General features: G+C 41.6%; 1 protein-coding gene across 1 annotated transcript in view; it reads left to right on the forward strand.

Moving 5' to 3' along the window:
- MCOLN2 (mucolipin TRP cation channel 2) overlaps positions 1–19,394 on the forward strand; it is a 73,514-nt gene that overhangs the window by 39,330 nt on the left and 14,790 nt on the right. Inside the window, exons 5-8 of the mRNA XM_004026057.4 lie at positions 7,226–7,310; positions 7,417–7,513; positions 12,634–12,733; positions 18,763–18,875. Of these exons, the coding sequence (XP_004026106.1) occupies positions 7,226–7,310; positions 7,417–7,513; positions 12,634–12,733; positions 18,763–18,875 (395 nt within the window). The remainder of the gene's footprint in view (positions 1–7,225; positions 7,311–7,416; positions 7,514–12,633; positions 12,734–18,762; positions 18,876–19,394) is intronic.

Here is a 19,394-nt window from a genome sequence, read left to right on the forward strand (position 1 = left end):
TGGTAAGAGCAAAAATGCCCTCATGTGCTAGCAACCCAAATGGAAAAACTTTGCTTTGGTGAGAGCTAACCTGTTAGGGGCTGACACTCCAACACTGGCCTGCAGAGGGGCTTTGGCTCAGGAAACTGTGGGGTTGTGGCGATGGGACAGGGACAGCATTTGTGGATCTGTTTGGAGCAACTCAAGATTGTTGGTTTGGGGGTATATTCACAGGTCCTGTTTTTTGTTTTTTTTTCCCTGTGAAGGGGTGATTAGGCTTTCTGAAAAAATGGCCTGTATGTGTTAAATGAAATAATATACATAAAGATGCTTTGTACACTTGTTTTTATTATTTGTAAAATATAGAAATGCTCTTCAAAGGTGAATTGTGATTAATAACTCACTTTCTCTCTTAGGAGATCCCTTGGCAACAAGTTAATGGCTAATCAAGTCAAATTGTTTTGCGCTATTTTGTTAAGAATTTAAGAGCATAATGTATGTAAATACGAGGTGTTTGGCTTAAGACTTTTTGTTTTTTAAAATAATGTTTCATTATTTTATTGTTTTGTTGTTCACGCAACAAACCTCTGGTGTGTAGTCATCATGTCCAGTGCACTCAGTTTTATGTGCTGGGGTTGCAAAGATTAATCAGTTGTGGCTCCTCAAGTACTAACAGTTCAGGAGTAGGGATTCTAACAGCAGTTTAAATTTGGAATGCTTTTATTAAAATTAGAGCTTCACATTGATGAGTTCATTTGATCGTACTTCCTATAATCTGATCTTAAGGTGCCTCGATGACACAACAGGAGAACACGCTATAAGACAGAGGTTTTAATTGTTTCTATAGGCTGCCCGCTCAGAAGCTCTTCGTGAGTAAATGTGTCATGTGCTCTTGACTCTGAAAGAACCAGCCCATAAGCCGGCACCATCAAGGGCACATGTGGTATCTGGCTCCCATGGTGCTTTCAGAGACCATCTAGAGGAGAGTTACCTGGTTCTATAGCCAGCAACATTGAAATGTCAGTTGTCACTTGTCTTATCTCCCTGGAAGCTTCTGCTAACCTGAAATCTATTTGGAGTCCACCTACAGGGGCTAATCCTGTTTTAATCTTTTACCTGGGTGGTCAGCTATGCTCCTCCCTGTAGGTGATTCCAGTAACTGTGACAGGAGGACTTGTCCTGTTTCCCTCTATTTCAAGTAAGCCATCTGTCCCTTGCCCTGTTAAAAATATGTGACTCAAATTGAATGTACCATACAGTGGTTTCCCCGTGATTCATATACTGTTTTTCTCAATTGATTTTTCTTGGAAAATTGATTAAAGAAATGTGGCCAAAGTCACATCAGTGGCTAGATAGCACTGGCAATGCTGGAAAGCAGGATTTATTTCCTGACCGTTGGACAGTCTTTCCCTTGTTCATTTCATTTCTCTCAGAATATGGACTATGTTTAACTAAATGGACAGAAGTTGGTTATTAATTTGAGTTTATTTTAAGAGAGATTGTTTAAATATGTTAATTGTATTCTTTGACTTATTAAATATAACTTGTCAAAGAGAATCTTCTGACATATCCAAAAGATATAATGAAGATTCTTCAAATATGTGATACTAGATTTTAGGCTCTCTTTCCTTGGATACATTGAAGGAAGCCTGCAGATATAATAGGATTGAGTTTGACTTCATTCATTTGGCACTATAGTTGATGTAGGTGAATTAGCCGAAGCTGTTCCAGATTAACTACTCATGAATTTTGCACTATCTTTACTACTGAGGGAATCATCCTTCAGTATTCTAAACACAGGTATCTGCCTATATGCCCAGCTTTCCTGGTGGGCTTATATTTAGCTGCACAGCTGATTGTGTAGGTCAAGATTAGTGTTTCCCTTAATTTATGCTAATGGGTATATCCCTCCTGGTTCTGCCTCTAGAACTACAGCTTTCCAGGTGAGCCTCATTGGGAGGACTGTTATGAATCCTGTTAAAGAATGTTTGGCTGGGCGCAGTGGCTCATGCCCTTAATCCCAGCACTTTGGGAGGCCAAGGCGGGTGGATCACCTGAGGTTGGGAGTTCGAGACCAGCCTGACCAACATGGAGAAACCCCCGTCTCTACTAAAATTACAAAATTAGCCAGGCGTGGTGGCACATGCCTGTAATCCCAGCTACTCGGGAGGCTGAGGCAGGAGAATTGCTTGAACCCAGGCGGCAGAGGCTGCAGTGAGCCGAGATTGCACCCTTGCACTCCAGCCTGGGCAACAAGAGCGAAACTCCATCTTGAAAAAATAAATAATTTTTTTTTTTACAGCATTTGAGTAACATTTTAATATAGTGTTTCATTTTCTGTAATACAATTTTTGAGTGTCTTATATTCTTTTCCACATGTTCTTAGCATGAGACATTATGACCATTTCATCATTTTTCCTGCTGTTTTAAGAACAGCAGGAATATACCCTCCCCCTGAAAGGGTTATTTCTTTGGCTGAAGTATTCTGTGAGATTCATATTCATTTGAGTTATGAGGCTGTTACTGTAGATATCAGTTTATTCTGCTTGACGTTTGATGTTTTACTTAGGGCTTTTGCTATCTTGAAAAAAAGAAACAAAAACTGAGTTTTGTTGCCACCATGTGCTTGACGGCCTCAGTAGCAATGACTATAAGTGGAAAGTCAGCCAGACTTCAGAGAGTTCTGAATGAGTATTTAAACAAAGTGTAACCCTATAATTACAAAATAATACAAAATTTGAACCACCAAACAGACTTTTATAAGGCAAATTTTACAAATAGCATAAAATTAACTAACAGAATTCTGTCCAATTTCTGTGAATCTAAGATACCATTTTTTTTAAAGACTCATCTGCTTTTGAGATGCTTAAAAGTGAAAAAAGTTACATCTTAGAATAAATGAAATACAGGAGAAAAAGGCCTAGGACAGTGTGTGGCACAGAGAGCTCGAACATGTTTCCTCTTTCAGAATATAGTTGTTTACTCAGATCAGTTTAACTTTTTTTTTTTTTTAACTTCACCTTAGAATAAGAATGTTAGAGGCAGGAGGACTTTAAATATCATCAATTTGACCTTTACAGTTGAGGAAACTGATGCTCAGTCAAGGTAGGCAACTAGGTCATGTAATGTTTTAGTGACAGTAGGTCTTTGCTACTGAAAGACCAGCAACATGGGCATCAGCTGGGAGCTTATGAGAAATGCAGAATCTCAGGCCCTACCCTAGAGCCACTGAATCCAAAAGTGCTTCTTAGCAGCAATCTCCCCAAGTGGTTTACACACATTAAATGTTTGAAGCACTGGTTCAGTGATCTCCAACTAAAGATCTTTGACTTCACATAGACATCTTTCTTTACTGACTTCATCCAATTCTTCACTGTCCATCACCACCTCCTGCCTTCAGTGCCTTCTGGATCCTGCTTAGAAACCTTTGTGCATCAATATCACTTTACAAAAGCTGTCAGAATGCTTGCCTCTCCTCTCTTCTCAACTGGATCCACTCAATCACCATTAGTCCCCAGCCTCTTCCATCCTTGTGCCCAGCTGATGCTTACTGGAGAAGTGTGCCAGATAGAAAGAACACCCTCATCTCTTGCCACCATGTCTTCAAAGCTTCTTGCATAACTTCCTTCCACTTCTTTTCACCCTTGTGTTACAAAGAAGCACAGAGGTGAGGCCACGGTTAAAACCCTCACCAGAGCAGCAGGACCCACTCCTTTCAGTTTCTGAGGAGTTGCGCCCTTTCTTTAGAAAGGTGTACCCAAATTTGCATCTCTAGTCCAAACTTCCCTGAGCTCCATGCTCCTCATATATCCAACTGACTACCTGACAACTCCATTGTGTTGCCTAATAGAAATTTCAAAACTGCTGTGTCTAAAACAGAACATTTTAAACCTCCCCCATCTCCCTACCTACCCCATGGCCGAAGCTGTTTCTTTCTTAGACTTCTGGATTTTGAAAAATGATACCAACATTTTCATATCATACTGTAATAATCCCAGTTATTCAAGCCCCGTACTTGAAGTTGCCAATTTCCCCATTTTCACTGCCACCACTGTCATCCAAGCCACTACTTGCTTAGATGGTCTCCCTGCTTCTGGTCTTGCCTCTACGAGCCCCTGCCCTGCCCTGCAGAAACCGCAGTGGTAAATCAGGCCATATCTCTTCCAGGCTTAAAAATCATTAGTGGCTTCCCATCCCATTTAGAATAAAATCCACAAGTCCTTATAGAAACTAGCCCCCTGCCTGCCTCTCCAGACCCCTGTCCTCATTTCTCTGTTGTAACATCATTTCTGTTTGTTGAGCAAGCCAGGCTCTTTCTTGCTTGGAGGTCTTAGTGCTTGATTTTTTTCCTGTTTGGATCTATGCATAGCTGGTTCTTTTTCCTTTCAGGAAAAAGATTTCAGTTCAAACATGTTTCGCACCGTGAAAGCCATTCCCTAACTATCTTTTCTAAGGTGGACTCCCCCTCTGTATTAGTCCATTCTCATGCTGCTAATAAAGACATACGCAATAATTTATAAAGGAAAGAGGTTTAATTGACTTATAGTTCTGCAGGGCTGTGGAGGCCTCAGGAAACTTACAATCATGGTGGAAGGGGAAGCAAACACATCCTTCTTTACATGGTGGCAGGAAGGAGAAGTGCAGAGCAAAGTGAGAAAAGCCTCCTATAAAACCATCAGATCTCATGAGAACTCACCCATTATCACAAGAACAGCAGCATGGGGGTAACTGCCCCCGTGATTTAATTACCTCCTACTGGGTCCCTCTCACGACATGTGGGGATTATGGAAACTACAATTCAAGATGAGATTTGGTTGGGGACACAGACAAACCATATCACCCTCTTAGTTATTCTTGTTCACTTTATCTTCATAGTACTTCTCACACTGTGAAATTACCTTGTATATATTTTTACTTATTGTTATCTCCCCCACTAGAATGTGAGCTCCATGAAGATGGTAACCATGTCTGTCTTGTTCATTGCTTTACCTTCAGTGCCTAGCACAGTGCCTGGCTTTCAGCAAATATTTACTGAATAAACGAATGAGTTGGGTATGGAGCCTGGGTCTTTGATGTTCTTCTAAAATATGTGCTCAGAGGTCAACCTCCTCAGTGCACTGGTAGAGCTCAGGCTCTAGAACCAAGCACAAGTCGAATTAACTTTTGGATACCTAGTAGCCACCTGTGTGACCTTGAGGAAGTTTCTTGGCCTCTCTGGGCCTTGGTTTGTTCATTTGTGAAATGGCACTAATAGTGCCTATCTCACAAGGTTGCTTTGAAGATTAAATGAGATGATGCATTAATTGAGAGAATATATAAAGTCCAGCACAGTGTCTGGTATGGAGTTAAGTGCCAATATGTTTTTGCTATTTCTATCATCAGTCTTTTCCTGCCAGAAACAAGTTTCTTTTGACCAACTACCCTCACTGTACTAATTAAGGTCTAGTCAGGAAAACCAATATTGAATTGTGTAATACTCCATCTGCCAAACACAGGGAGACACACTCTCTGCAACTATCTTTTAAAAATATTGTGTCTATTGAGTTGTCTGTTTAGCTCTGGGCCCTGTTTCTGGCTCAGGACATCTAATTTTCATTAAACGTAAGTGTATCCCGTGTATCAGGACATATTTTGAGTGCCAGCTAGATGCTAGGCAATGGGCGTTTAGCAAGGTGCAATAAAGTTGTGCTCTTGATCTCAAAGACCTTATACTCTAGTTGGAAGGATAAATAAGCAAATGAAGAGTTGCAGTTGTGGAATAACACTTTTGAAGAATCAGCCAGTGAGTTTTCCAAGATTCATGAACACCTACTAGGTGCCAGGCACTGCACAAGGCCCCAACTTTTCCATTTCAAAGTCAGCATGGAAGGGGCAGCAACAGCCTGGGCAAGGGTCACCCATGCTGGTTTCATACCAGTTCTGTCACTAGGTTTCTGTGACCTTGAAAGGTGCTTGTCTTTAGAGCTCCTTGTTTCCTGCCATGTAAAACAAGGGTGTTAGCCTACACAATAATGAGACTAATTTTTATGTGAGGTTCTTGGAATCTTTCTTCTATCATTTATAGCTCATAATCTGTTTTTACTTGAATACAACCTGTGTTCTTTTTCTTTCTATTTTTTTACTTTGAAAAAATGCCAGACTTACCAGAAAAGTTACAAAATAGCACAAATATTTCCTGTATACCCTTCATCCAGATTTCCCCAATACTAACATTTTTTTTTTTTTTGAGATAGAGTTTCGCTCTTGTCGCCCAGGCTGGAGTGCAGTGGCGCAATCTTGGCTCACTGAAACCTCTACCTCCCGGGTTCAAGCAATTCTTCTGCCTCAGCTTCCTGAGTAGCTGGGATTACAGGCGCACGCCACCACGCCCGGCTACATTTTGTATTTTTAGTAGAGACGGGGTTTCACCATGTTGGTCAGACTGGTTTTGAACTCCTAACCTCATGATCCGCCCACCTTGGCCTCCTAAAGAGCTGGGATTACAGGTGTGAGCCACCGCACCCGGCCAATACTAACATTTTATCACATTTGCTTGATCATTCTTTCTATGCATAAATATTTCTCCTGGAGGTGCAGACATGCTATTCCTTTGCCCCTAAATACTTCAGTGTGCATTTCCCCAAAACAAGAACATTCTCCTACACAACCACTATACAGTGCTCAAAATAATGAGTTATCATTGATCCAATACTATATTCTACAAACCCTATTCACATTTCATAAATTTTCCTAATGTTCTTTATCATAAAATGAACACTGCACCCAACTCCAAGATCCTATTCAGGATAACATCTGGCATTTAGTTGTCATGTTATGTCTTTTTAGTCTAAAGTTTCTTGGTTTTTGTTTGTTTAACTTTTATGATCTTGATACGTTTAAAGAGTAGAATGTCTCTCACGTTGGGTTTTTCTGTTTCTTCATGACTAGATTGAAGTTATACATTTTTTGGCAGGAATACCACACAAGTGATGTCATATGCTTCTCAGTTCATTGTATCAGGAGGTACATGTCTGTTTATCTCATTACTGTGATGTAACTGATCACTTGGTTAGTGTGGTGTCTGCCAGGTTCACTTCACAGGTGTCTGTGAGGTTACTATCATTTTTCCTGAATAATTGGTAAGTATTTTCTAGGGAGATACTTTGAAACTCCCTAAGTAACCTGCTTCTTGTCACACTTTCACCCATTAGTTTTAGCACCTAATTCTTGCCTGAAATAACCATTTCTTGTTCTTTCATTGCCCTAGATTGTGTTCTATTAGACCTTCAGGACCTCTCCAAGAAGCCTCCGGACTGGAAGAACTCATCATTCTTCAGACTGGAATTTTATCGGTAAATACATTTTAAAGTGTTATTCCCCAAGAGATGAGGGTGGGAGAAGGAGAATAGTATATAGTAAGATTATGACAATTTATACCTTTCAATATATTTTATTCAGGCTCTTACAGGTTGAAATCTCCTTTCATCTTAAAGGCATTGACCTACAAACAATTCATTCCCGTGAGTTACCAGACTGTTATGTCTTTCAGAATACGGCAAGTATCTTTGTTTTACTAGCTACTTCCTTTTATTTTTTTCCTACACTTTTTGTTGATGCAGAGTATAAAACACAGCAGCCTACAGATGTGTTAAATGCAGTCATGTTTAAAACAGATTTAGTGATACAATATGATACTCTTTTTTTTTTTCTAATACGTAGTCTTGCTCTGTCACCCAGGCTGGAGTGCAGTGGCGTGATCTCAGCTCACTGCAATCTCTGCCTCCCAGATTCAAACGATTCTCATGCATCAGCCTCCCAAGTAGGTGGGATTACAGGCATGTGCCACCACACCCAGCTAACTTTTTTGTGTTTTTATTAATAGTAAAGACAAGACAGGGTTTTGCAATGTTGGCCAGGCTGGTCTCGAACTCCTGGCCTCAAGTGATCTGCCCGCCTCAGCCTCCCAAAATGCTGGGATTACAGGCATGAGCCACCATGCCCAGCCTCATTATGGTATTATTGTTGATCCAGAGACCATTACTTCTGAAGATGAAGCAAACCCTTTTCAACTTTTAAAAACCAAGTTTCTACATTGAAAAGAAGAGTTTAAAAAATTGGCTTTGACTTTCTACTCTCCTAATACATTTTTAAAAATGTTTATGAAGGTGTTTTAAATGTCTATAGTGTTCTTCCCAGCTTTAGAGGAAGGTCTTTGCAAATGTTATAGCAAATATTTTCAAACCTCAAGGCATAAACTGCTCCACTGATGTGAAGACCAGTCTGCAAAGGAGCAGTTGTTTCTCTTTTTATTTTGGGAGGGGGCATGTATAGTAGAAGAGACAGTTCACTTTTATGGGGAAGTAAGCTGCCTTCTCATTTTCATGACTTTCTCTGTCCTTCTCGCCTTCCTTCTTTTTCTCCCTCCCTGCCTTCCCTGTTCATTAAGGGACTAAACTGAATGCCTAGCTGAGTATATACTGTCCTTTAGCAATTCAGAAGAGTGTTTCATTCAACTATCAATAAATACTTAATGAGTCCATACTATGCACCAAGCATTTTGCTATGCCCTAGAGGCACAGTGGCCCTCAGGAAAGCTTACAGCCTAGTAGGGGAAACAGAAAAACAAGTAAACGAAATAAAAGTAACTACAGGTTGTGATATGTGGTAAGGAAGAATGTCTCCAGCTGCAAGCTCTCTGGGGTGGGTGGGCCAGAGGAGCACTGGGAGCATCTGCAGGGATGAGGAGAAAGGCAGGAGAGGAGCATGGAGTTTGGTCTGCAAGGATGAGGTCATTGATGACTTTGTCATGATATGGTCGGAAGTGTGGGTTTAAAAATATTGGCTTTTCATTTTTATTTTGTTCTTTGGACTTCTATCTGCTTTGAGAAAAGCATTTTAGGGGCTCTCCTGGGGGAAACAGAGATCTTGAGTGCCAGTGCTAATGGAGGTTTAATCATAACTTACAGGTATAGAAATGAGGATGGTATGGTTTAATTCTCAAACCTTTGGTTTGAGTGTGTGATCTTGGGCAAACTTGGCTTGTGTTCAGAGACAGGCAGGTGCATGTGGATTTGATCACCTACATATCCGGCTCTCCAAGCTCTGCCAGTGAACTTTTTGGTTTTCTTAATGTGTTCACCCTAATAAGTACTTGGCATATATCACTTATAAACTGTAAATGATTTAAATGATTGATTTAAATTTCATAAGGTAGAAGATTGAGGGCATTTGGACATCTTAAGTTCAGCCTACAGTCTTGGAGCAATCTTTGTTCTTTCTGAAAGCATTATATGTAGCTCTTGAAACAAATAGAAAAATAATTTCTAGCCTAACAAAAACTAGAATTTCATACCCAAAGAACTAAATTGAAGGAAATGCTTTTAAATTCAATTCAGAATAATAAATGAGATCATTTGTGTTCTTTCAAAGGTTAGTTAATTTTGGTTTTTATTCCTAGGACTGGTTGTCTGTTTTTCTCTAGGATTTCTGTGAACCGGATATCTGATATCCTGTATTTAGTAAAACTTCACATATTAGCTCTTTCAATCATATTTGTTTCACTAATAACAGAAAGTTGTGAAGAAATCTTGTGATGTGAACATTTTCATTGGCATAATTCTCTTTGTTGCCTTAATTTATGTCTTTATTGTGAGTTCCTTAGCCTCTAATTGTACTTGTGTTTGTTTTTTACAATTTTGACTTAAAACCTTCATACTAGAGGACTAAGAGATTTATATAGCACCATTCCAATACTGGGGTATTCTGAATTTGATTATAAACTTACCTCTACTGTTGAGTTTTATGCTTTCACATGTTTTCATGATAATTATTGTTCATTTCCAGTTTTAGTGCTCCCTCAAGCATTTCTTGAAAGGCTGGTCTAGTGGTGAAAATTCCCTCAGCTTTTGCTTGTCTTGGGAGGTCTTTATTTCTTCTTCATTTCTGAAGGATGGCTTTGCTGGATATAGTATTCTTGACTGACAGTTTTGTTGTTTTTTTTTTTCTTTAAACCCTTTGAATATATCATCTCATTCTCTCCTGGCCTGCCTGGTTTCTGCTGAGAAATGTTCTGATAGTCTAATGGAGATTCTGTTATGTGTGACTTGATGTTTTTCTCTTGCAGTATTTTTTTATTTTTATTTTTTGAGACGGAGTCTCGCTCTGTTGCCCAGGCTGGAGTGCATGCAGTGGCACAATCTCTGCTCACTGCAAGCTCTGCCTCCCAGGTTCACGCCATTCTCCTGCCTCAGCCTCCTGAGTAGCTGGGACTACAGGCACCCGCCACCACGCCCAGCTAATTTTTTTTGTATTTTTAGTAGAGATGAGGTTTCACCGTGTTAGCTAGGATGGTCTCGATCTCCTGACCTCGTGATCTGTCTGCCTTAGCCTCCCAAAGTGTTGGGATTACAGGCGTGAGCCACCGCGCCCAGCCTATTTGCAGCTTTTAGAATTGTCTCTGTCTTTGACTTTTGACAGATTGATTATAATGGGCCTTGGAGAGAATCTTTTTGGGGTGAATCTAATTGGGGATCTTTGAGCTTCCTAGATCTGGATGTCCATATCTCTCCCAAGACTTGAGAAGATTTCAACTGGGTTATTTGAAAAGACCTGTCTTCAAGTTCAGAAATTCTTTTCATTTTATTTTTTTTTTTTTTTATCGAGACAGAGTCTCAATCTGTTGCCTAGGCTGGAGTGCAGTGGTGTGATCTCAGCTCAGTGCAGCCTCCGCCCCCTAGATTCAAGTGATTCTCATGCCTCAGCCTCCCCAGTAGCTGGGATTACAGGCGCCTGCCACCGCACCCAGCTAATTTTGTATTTTCTATTAGAGATGGGGTTTCACCATGTTGGCCAGGCTGGTCTCGACCTCCTGACCTAAAATGATCCACCTGCCTTGGCCTTCCAAAGTGCTGGGATTACAGGCAGGCCACTGCACCCGGCCAGAAATTCATTTTTCTTTGCTTGATGTAGTCTGTTGTTGAAGCTCTCAATTGTAATTTTTTAATTTCACTCATTGAATAATTCAGCTCCAAGATTTTTGTTTGGTTCTTTTTTATGCTATGTCTCTCTGTTGAATTTCTCAATCAAATCATAAATTATGTTCCTGGTTTCATTGAATTGTTTGTATTCTTTTATATCTCACTGAGCTTTCTTAAGATCATTATTTTGAATTTTTCGGGCATTTAATGAATATCCTTTTCTTTGGGGCCTGCTACTTGAGAATTATTATGTTCTTTTGGGTGCCGTGTTTTCTTGCCTTTTCATATTTCTTGTGTCCCTACATTGTTATCTATGCATCTAGTGAAATAGTTGCTTTTTCCAATTTTATGGAATAGCTTTCACAGGGATAGACTTTTTCCTGTAGATGGGCCCTAGGGTGTTGGTTGGGTATAGTGGCTTTGGTTCTGGGCAGACTCAGTAGTATGGTGTCCATGCAGTTTGTTCAGTTGTACTCCTTGTCAGTGATGTCTGTGATTGGCTCAGTGGCCTAAGCTGAGGGAGTTTTTAACAGCAATGACACAGTTTTGCTGGAGGCAGGGATGCCAGACTTGTTGTCGGGCTGGACATGTGCATACATGATAAGCAGCAGGCTGTGTGGCAGGCTCTTCAACTGGGTAGGGGCAATTGCTGCCCAGCTGGTTGTCAGGCCAGGTGTGCATGGTTGTGGTGGGGCCAGTAGGCTGTGAGGCAGGCTCTTTAGAGATGCGAGGTTACTGCTGAACTGGCTGTCAGGCCTGTGTGGAGAGACAGCCAACTGTGTGGCCCAAGTGTGCACAAGCACAGCACACCAGCCAGCTGTTTGGCAGCTTCCTGCTGTGCAGTTCTGCCTGTTCCCAGGGGCAGGGGCAGGAAGGGGTGCTGCATGGATTCAGATGTCAGGGTCTCAGATGTTCCATCAGGTCTAGGCTCTAGGCAGCCAGTGTCATGGTGTTGCAGGCACCTTTGTGAGCATGGTAGAATAATGGCAGGACTTCAGGGATGGAGAGAGACAATGAGTACTGGCCCCCCAGGGCAGAACACACTCTGTTAGCATCTGGTCTCTAAATGGTGTCATGCCATAGCAGCTTAGGTCACAGAGGTGAAGAGTGCACAATGTGTGCTTCCACTCTGGGGCAGCGTGGCTGTATGAACTCCCGGCACCTCTCCAGACTGGATTCAAAGCCTGTGAGGACTGGAGGGCTCTCCTGTAGCAATGACTGCTGGCATTCTGTGGCCGTAATGAGGACCACCAGAGTCTCTAGCCTAACGTTTTCCTATCCAAAGAGATCCCCCTGGCTCTAAGCTGATCCTGGCTGGGGAGACAGTGTGGCAGAGGCAGGGTGCCTTGCTCCCCTTCCTATGTTGCTGTCCTGGGCTTTCATGCTCCACAGGATTTTCCTGCTACCCTGGTGCTCTCCAGTATACTTCTTCAGTGATTTCAGTCAAAATATAGTTGTTTATTCATTATTTTGGTCCCTTGTGTGTGTGTGTGTGTGTGTGTGTGTGTGTGTGTGTGTGTGTGGTGGGGGGTGCAGGAAATGAGTGTCAAGTAATTCTAGTCAGCCATTTTGCTGGCCTGTGTAAATCTCTTTGGATCAGTACACTGGATGCCAGTGATTTTTTTTTTTGAAGCAGATTTGATCTAACATGTTATACTTTCTTCTGTGTTGTAATCTCGCTATACATTTGTGTCTCCAGATCATCTTTGACAATAAAGCTCACAGTGGCAAAATCAAAATCTATTTTGACAGTGATGCCAAAATTGAAGAATGTAAAGACTTGAACATATTTGGATCTAGTAAGTATGCTATATACTTGCCCATGGGAATTATAGATGATTTTTAACACTTTATTTTGTGGCTTGGGGTATTTAAATGGTTTGTTTGCATGGTAATAGGAAGAAAACCGCCTCTTGAGCATTAGATCCTGTAAAGAATATCCCAAAGCCTTGTATTTTTGTTTAATTCAGCAAATGTTTATTATACACCTCTTAGAAGAGGTAGCATGACTCAGTGGTTAGGAGCTTAGCTCTGGAGCCAGATTGCCTGGGTTTCGGTCCCAGTTCTGTTTACTGTGCCTGTGATCTTGTACAAGTTACTTAACCTGTCTGTCTCAGTATCTTTCTATGTAAAATGAGAGTAATAGTATAGGTTGAACATCCCAAATCGGAAAAATCTGAAATCAAAATTCTCTAAAATTTGAAACAGTTGAGCACTGACATGACCGAAGCTCAAAGGAAATGCTTATTGGAGCATTTTGGATTCTGAATTTTTGGATTTCGGATGCTCAACCCGTAAGTATAATGCAAGTATTCCAAAATCAAAAGAAATCTGAAATACTTTTGGTCCCAAATCATTCTGGATAGGGCATACTCAGCCTAAACTTACCTTCTAGGATATTGAATATTAAATGAATTAGTATATAAAGCAAAGCACTGAACACAAGAGTTGGCACATATTAATTGCTAGGCATTACGGGAAAAGGAAGAAAATGCCTTAGTGAGAGAGACTGACGTGCTTATAAAATCTGTGATGTGTTACGGAGAGAAATAAGGGTATACATACAAAAAGTATGAGGAGAAAAAAAGCAAAGGTAATAAGTTTGAGTGGGGCAGAGTAGGAAAAGAAATGATTCTTGGAGAAGGTATGCTTTGATCTGAGCCTTGGACAGTGGGGAAGGATCAGGGCCTTCAGAGCCCAGACAGCAACCGCTGCAAATGCTGAGTCATTTACTCAGTCATTGCTCAGAAAACATCTCTTAATCCACATGTTTAAAATGGGCTACTGCTGAGCACGGTGGCTCACACCTGTAATCCCAGCACTTTGGGAGGCCTATGCGGGTGGATCACTTGATGTCAGGAGTTCAAGATCAGCCTGGTCAACATGACAAAACCACGTCTCTACTAAAAATACAAAAATTAGCCGGGCATGGTGACACATGCGCCTGTAATCCCAGCTACTTAGGAGGCTGAGGCAGGAGAATTGCTTGAACCTGAGAGGCAGAGGCTGCAGTGAACCGAGATCATGCCACTGCACTCCAGCCTGGGCAACAGAGTGAGACTTTGTCTCAAAAATAAGTAAAATAAATTAAAAAATTAAAATAAAATAAAATATCATGGGCTACCTATGGAACCTGTTCTGTTTGCTCAGTAAAGAATTGGGATGATGTTAATGATGGATGCTCAGTGTTTTTATTATGCAAATTTTGTTTAAATGACTTTCCTTTTGACCAGGTTATCAGAATGAAATAAAATATAAAATACCTGTGGCTCCTGTTTTATATTTGTTTTAAAGTATATTTGATTTGTGGCCTGCTGCTTTTCAGATGTATAATATGTCCTGACGATTGAAGTTTTGGTTTCAATAATTTCACTGACTGACTTAAGCCTCCGATTATAGTTTCAGTTTCTGTTAAAAAGTGGTTACTATTCCCCAGCATACACCACTCTCTTACAGATACGCAGAGATCAGGGGCATATTTTCTAAGTCCAAGTATAGGTTGCCAATTTTCTGTGAAAAGAAACTAACCTTTGTCAAATATGTGATTTGGAATATCATTATAAAGATCAAAATGATGGAAATTTCCAAGCTAGTCAGTCAAATGCATTTCCAGAACAGTGAGTTTTTCCTTCCGCCTGCTGCCCTCTTTGCAACGTTAGGGGTTTTCCTTGCTTGTGCTCAGAAGAGAGTATCTCTAGCCCCCTCCTGTGGCCAATGAGGAGAAACACAAGCCTCCTAGACCACTGGGTAAAAGCTCTTTAGGATTTACATATTCTCCTAGAGCTGTGTCTTAAGAAACCAGGTTCTATCACTAGGAGAATGTGAATTTAAAATAAGATGATGTGATGTGAAAGCCTTAAAAAACTTATGTTTGGAAACCATCTTAGGAAATGGACTTTTTCCTCTATATGAAGCTGTCTGGTGGATTGAGATTGCCTTGGCTTTGGGGGAAGTGGACAAGGACAAGGGCGACATCTGGTGGGACACTTACACTGTTTCTAACAGTTCAGAGGCTCATTCACACCCACACGCTTACCCCCAGGCTCCTCTCTCCTTTGTCATTACCCATATTGAAGCAAATGCAGGTGAATGTCCATTTTCACATACAAACCTCATGCTGCCTTTTGTGACTCCCAAGTCCCCTCTCTAAATGTGCCATGTCTTCATTTAACTTGGTTTCATAAATATAGGAATTTGGAGATGAGGGGCTTGGGGAGGAATTAGGGGGACTCCTTCTTGGCGGGATTCCCCAGTGATGGGTGATATAGATGGTTTTTTTTTTCTTTCTTTCTTTCTTTTTGAGACAGAGTCTCGCTCTGTCTCCCAGGCTGGAGTGCAGTGGCACGATCTTGGCTCACTGCAACCTCCACCTCCTGGGTTCAAGCAATTCTTCTGCCTTAGCCTCTCAAATAGCTGGGACTACAAGCACACACCACCACGCCCGACCATTTTTTGTATTTTTAGTAGAGACAGAGTTTCATCATATTGGCCAGGCTGGTCTTGAACTCCTGACCTCATGATCTGCCCACCTCGGCCTCCCAAAGTGCTGGGATTACAGGCGTGAGCCACCGTGCCTGGCCAAGATGTTCATAAAATACATATTTTTAGCATACCATAGAACTAGTCTTCTCAGTAATTCAAAGAAAAACAGAATCCTATACTGGATTCTGTTAGGAGGACTGGTTTCTGTTTCTAAGCCTGCTTGTTTTCCCATCTGTAAACAAGGTCCAGTGCAAACTATCTTAGAGATTTGTGTTCTAGTTGTATGTCAGAAAGGAAGGTACTAGATACTGTCCTTGCATTTCATAAGATTTTCCGTCTTATCTTCCCAAGAGCTGCCTCTGTTTCCTCTGCCCCATTCCATGGATCCAAGGGGAAAAAAAGTCTTGCATTATGATAGAGCTAAGTTGTTTTCTTACCTACCCATTAGATGATACCTCAAGATAACTTTCTTGAGTGTAAATGGCTAAGGATAAATGTAAGTGCTAGGCACTGGGCACTACTCTAACAAGCACTTCACACAGACTGTTCCACCTGATTCTCATGGCAGCCTCAGGAACCAGTACGCTTGCCCTCCCCATTTTGTAGGTGGGACATCTGAAGCTTAGTAAGATGAAATCATTTGCTCAGAGAGTTGCATTTACCAGCTGGCTGTCTCTGCTCGCCACCCATCGTAGGAGCTGCTTTGCCCTCAGACACTCATGCCAGTGTCACCCACATCTTTGCATTACTAAGTCCATAGACACTCTGGCATTTCTCTTCAATGCTGTCTCTGCAGAGGTGTTGCTGTGGAAGACTCTGACCGCAGTCTGTTCTCTGAGGGTCACCTGTCCCTGGTTCTGTTTGCTTCTCCTCTGGCCTTTCTGCTCCATCCCATTCCTGAGCTCATCTCCTTTTCTAATTCTCAAACATTGCTCCCCATCCCCGACGCTGTCCTTCCCAGTGGTCTCTCTGAGGGGCCGTCACTCCCATGGCTTTAACTGCCACTGAATAGTCTTCTCTTGTCATGAATATCCAGAGTAAACTCAGTTTGCCCAAGACAGGGAACCAGGAATCATTCTTGGTTGTCCTTCTTCCTTATTCCCCAAGTCCAGTTAGAGACCAGGCCATGACTGTCTCCATCTCTTACGATTCTGTGCCCTCTTTCACTCTGCCGCAACTTAGCTCAGACCAACATAAGTTCTAACTTAGATTATTCAGTGGTCTTATGTTCTGCTTGATTCTCTTCATTAATCTGAAAGTATACTGAAGCATTATACTAAGCACAGGTGCTGTATTCAACACTACTGTCTTAGTCCGTTTTCTGTTACTTGTAACAGAGTGCCTGAAACTAGCTAATTTATAAAGAAAAGAAATGCATTCTTTCAGTTCTGGAAACTGAGAAGTCCAAAGTCGGAGCACCACTTCTGGTGGGGACCTTCTTGCTGGTTGGGAGTCTCTGTGGAGTCCCAAGGCAGTGCAGGGCATCACATGGTAAGGGGGGTGAGCATACTAGCTCAAGTCTCTCTTCCTCTTCTTAAAAAGCCACTAGAGCCATTCCCTTGATAACCCGTAACTCTATGAGTGGATTAATCCATTTATGAGGGCAGAGACCTCATGACCCAATCACCTTTTAAAGGCCCTCCCTCTCAACACTGTCACATTGGGGATTAAATTTCAAATGAGTTTTGGAGGAGACAAGTAACTCAAACCATAGCAACTACCTATGGGCCCTGCTTCACAGAGCCTGTCACTTGATGGGGAAGATGGACACTGAGTGATAAAATAGTAACCACTCTAAGTGTTTGCTATTGTTATTTTCCTGGGGCTGTTTCATGGGCTCTTTGTATATGAACTTGCATAATTTTCACAATAGCCCTATGATGTAGGTATTTTTAAATTCTACCCACTTTTCAGAGGAGGAAACTGAGGCACAGGGGTTAAGCAACTTCCTCAAGGCTCTACAGCTTCTGAGTACAGAGCTGAGATTCAGAGCCAGGCTGTCGGGCTCCAGAGACCATGTTCTTTCCCATTCTACACTGTCTCTGTGCTCCATGCTGTGCTGCCTTTGCAGATGTAATGAAAGGTCAGTGTCTGTTGTGCAGAGGAAAGTAAAGGAGCTCTGGGTGTGTGTAGTAACCAAGAACCATGAAAGTATATAGGAGAGGGCTAATAGAGATGAGAATTTAAGGAATTCTTTTCTGAGATGGGAGATTTTTCATTTGGAACTTGAGGCTGAAAATAAATAAGCTGAGCCATGCATGTGGGAGAAGTGCTGTTCCAGGCAGACGGATCAGCATGTGCAAAGTCCCTGAGGAGAGAGCAGGAAAGAAGGAAGACCAGTGTGGCTGTAGGGTGAAGAAGGTGGGGGTGAGGCAGAAGAGAGCCGGGCTGGGATTGGAGACACTACCATGAAGTCTGAGAGAAACTAAGGTTAGATTCATCTCCTTCCCATACATTCTTCTTGCTGCTGTGTGCTCCAAACCAAAAATCTGATTACCACTCCCCTCCTTGCTTCTGTTCCAAGAAGTAATTTTCTCTACGTACAGGGAAGGCTTATAAGATTGGCACTATGTCCTGGGAAAGTGCACAGTGAGGTTGAGAAGCAGAAGTGGGGATTCTGAGTGGTGGTGTTTTAATTTGTTTGTTCTCTTATTAATGGTGAACTTGATGTCTCTGCTTTTATGTGAAAGAACTCAAAGTAGGTCAGCAGTTTTGCCTTTTTTTGAATGGAGCCCAAATGGATCACTTTCTGTTGAATTCTGTTCTACAGTAAATATTTATATATAAATTTGAGTGCATTTATTAGCAGCTCACATAGTTTTTGCTTTTGTTTTTTGTTTTGAGACGGAATCTCGCTCTGTTGCCCAGGCTGGAGTGCAGTGGCACGATCTCGGCTCACTGCAAACTCTGCCTCCCGGCTTCACGCCATTCTTCTGCCTCAGCCTCCCAAGTAGCTGGGACTACAGGCGCCCGCCACCACGCCTGGCTAATTTTTTTGTATTTTTAGTAGAGATGGGGTTTCACCGTGTTAGCCAGGATGGTCTTGATCTGCTGACCTCGTGATCCGCCCGCCTCGGCCTCCCAAAGTGCTGGGATTACAGGCATGAGCCACCGTGCCTGGCCCAGCTCACATGTTTTTAAATGTATAGCTTTATATCAGGGAATGTTTTGCCTTATATATGTACTTCTGAATGAATGCGGTGTGATTTGTTTCTGATATTTACCATTTTGTTTTAACAATAGACAAAACATTTATTGTTTGAACTTCTTTTCACACTGACATTTTGTTTGGAAATTATTCTCCGGTAAGGTGTGTTTAACATTTGAATTCTGTTTTATTCCTCAGCTCAGAAAAATGCTCAGTATGTCCTGGTGTTTGATGCATTTGTCATTGTGATTTGCTTGGCATCTCTTATTCTGTGTACAAGATCCATTGTTCTTGCTCTAAGGTTACGGAAGGTAAGAGTGTGTTCGCATTCTCTTCCTGCCCTCTTGGCCTGCGCCCTCAGTTCGCCCAAGCAGTGGACCACCGATATTGTGCACCTGCCTTTTTTGGAGACCTTTGACTAAATCAGATTCCTTTGAGTAGTTGCCCCCTATGAGGCATTCATCAGCCTGAGGTGTAGGAAGTGAGTAAAGGCTCTGAGTATGTCAGGTGGGATCAGATAATTATCCTGCTTAAAACTGAGCTGATATGTACAGATGCACAGTGGTGAACTCTCAGGCTTTTGAATGTTTCCAGAATAACAAGTCCCTCTTCAATTCAGGAGTGATCTGAAGAACAGAGTAATAGCATGTGTGGGTTTCATCTTTTGTCTTCAAATCAGAGTTCATTTTGACAGGGAGGCATGGTAAATGGATTATAATGAAGCATAAAATACTTTATTCTGTTTTTAAAATAGTTTTAAAATTCTCCCGAGTTTCATTTTGCCTTTTTACCCTCAGGGCTCTTACGAATATATACTTCCGCTCCCCACT

Source organism: Gorilla gorilla, chromosome 1 (genome assembly GCF_029281585.2).
Source record: "Gorilla gorilla gorilla isolate KB3781 chromosome 1, NHGRI_mGorGor1-v2.1_pri, whole genome shotgun sequence".
In the NCBI taxonomy this organism is placed as follows: domain Eukaryota; kingdom Metazoa; phylum Chordata; class Mammalia; order Primates; family Hominidae; genus Gorilla; species Gorilla gorilla.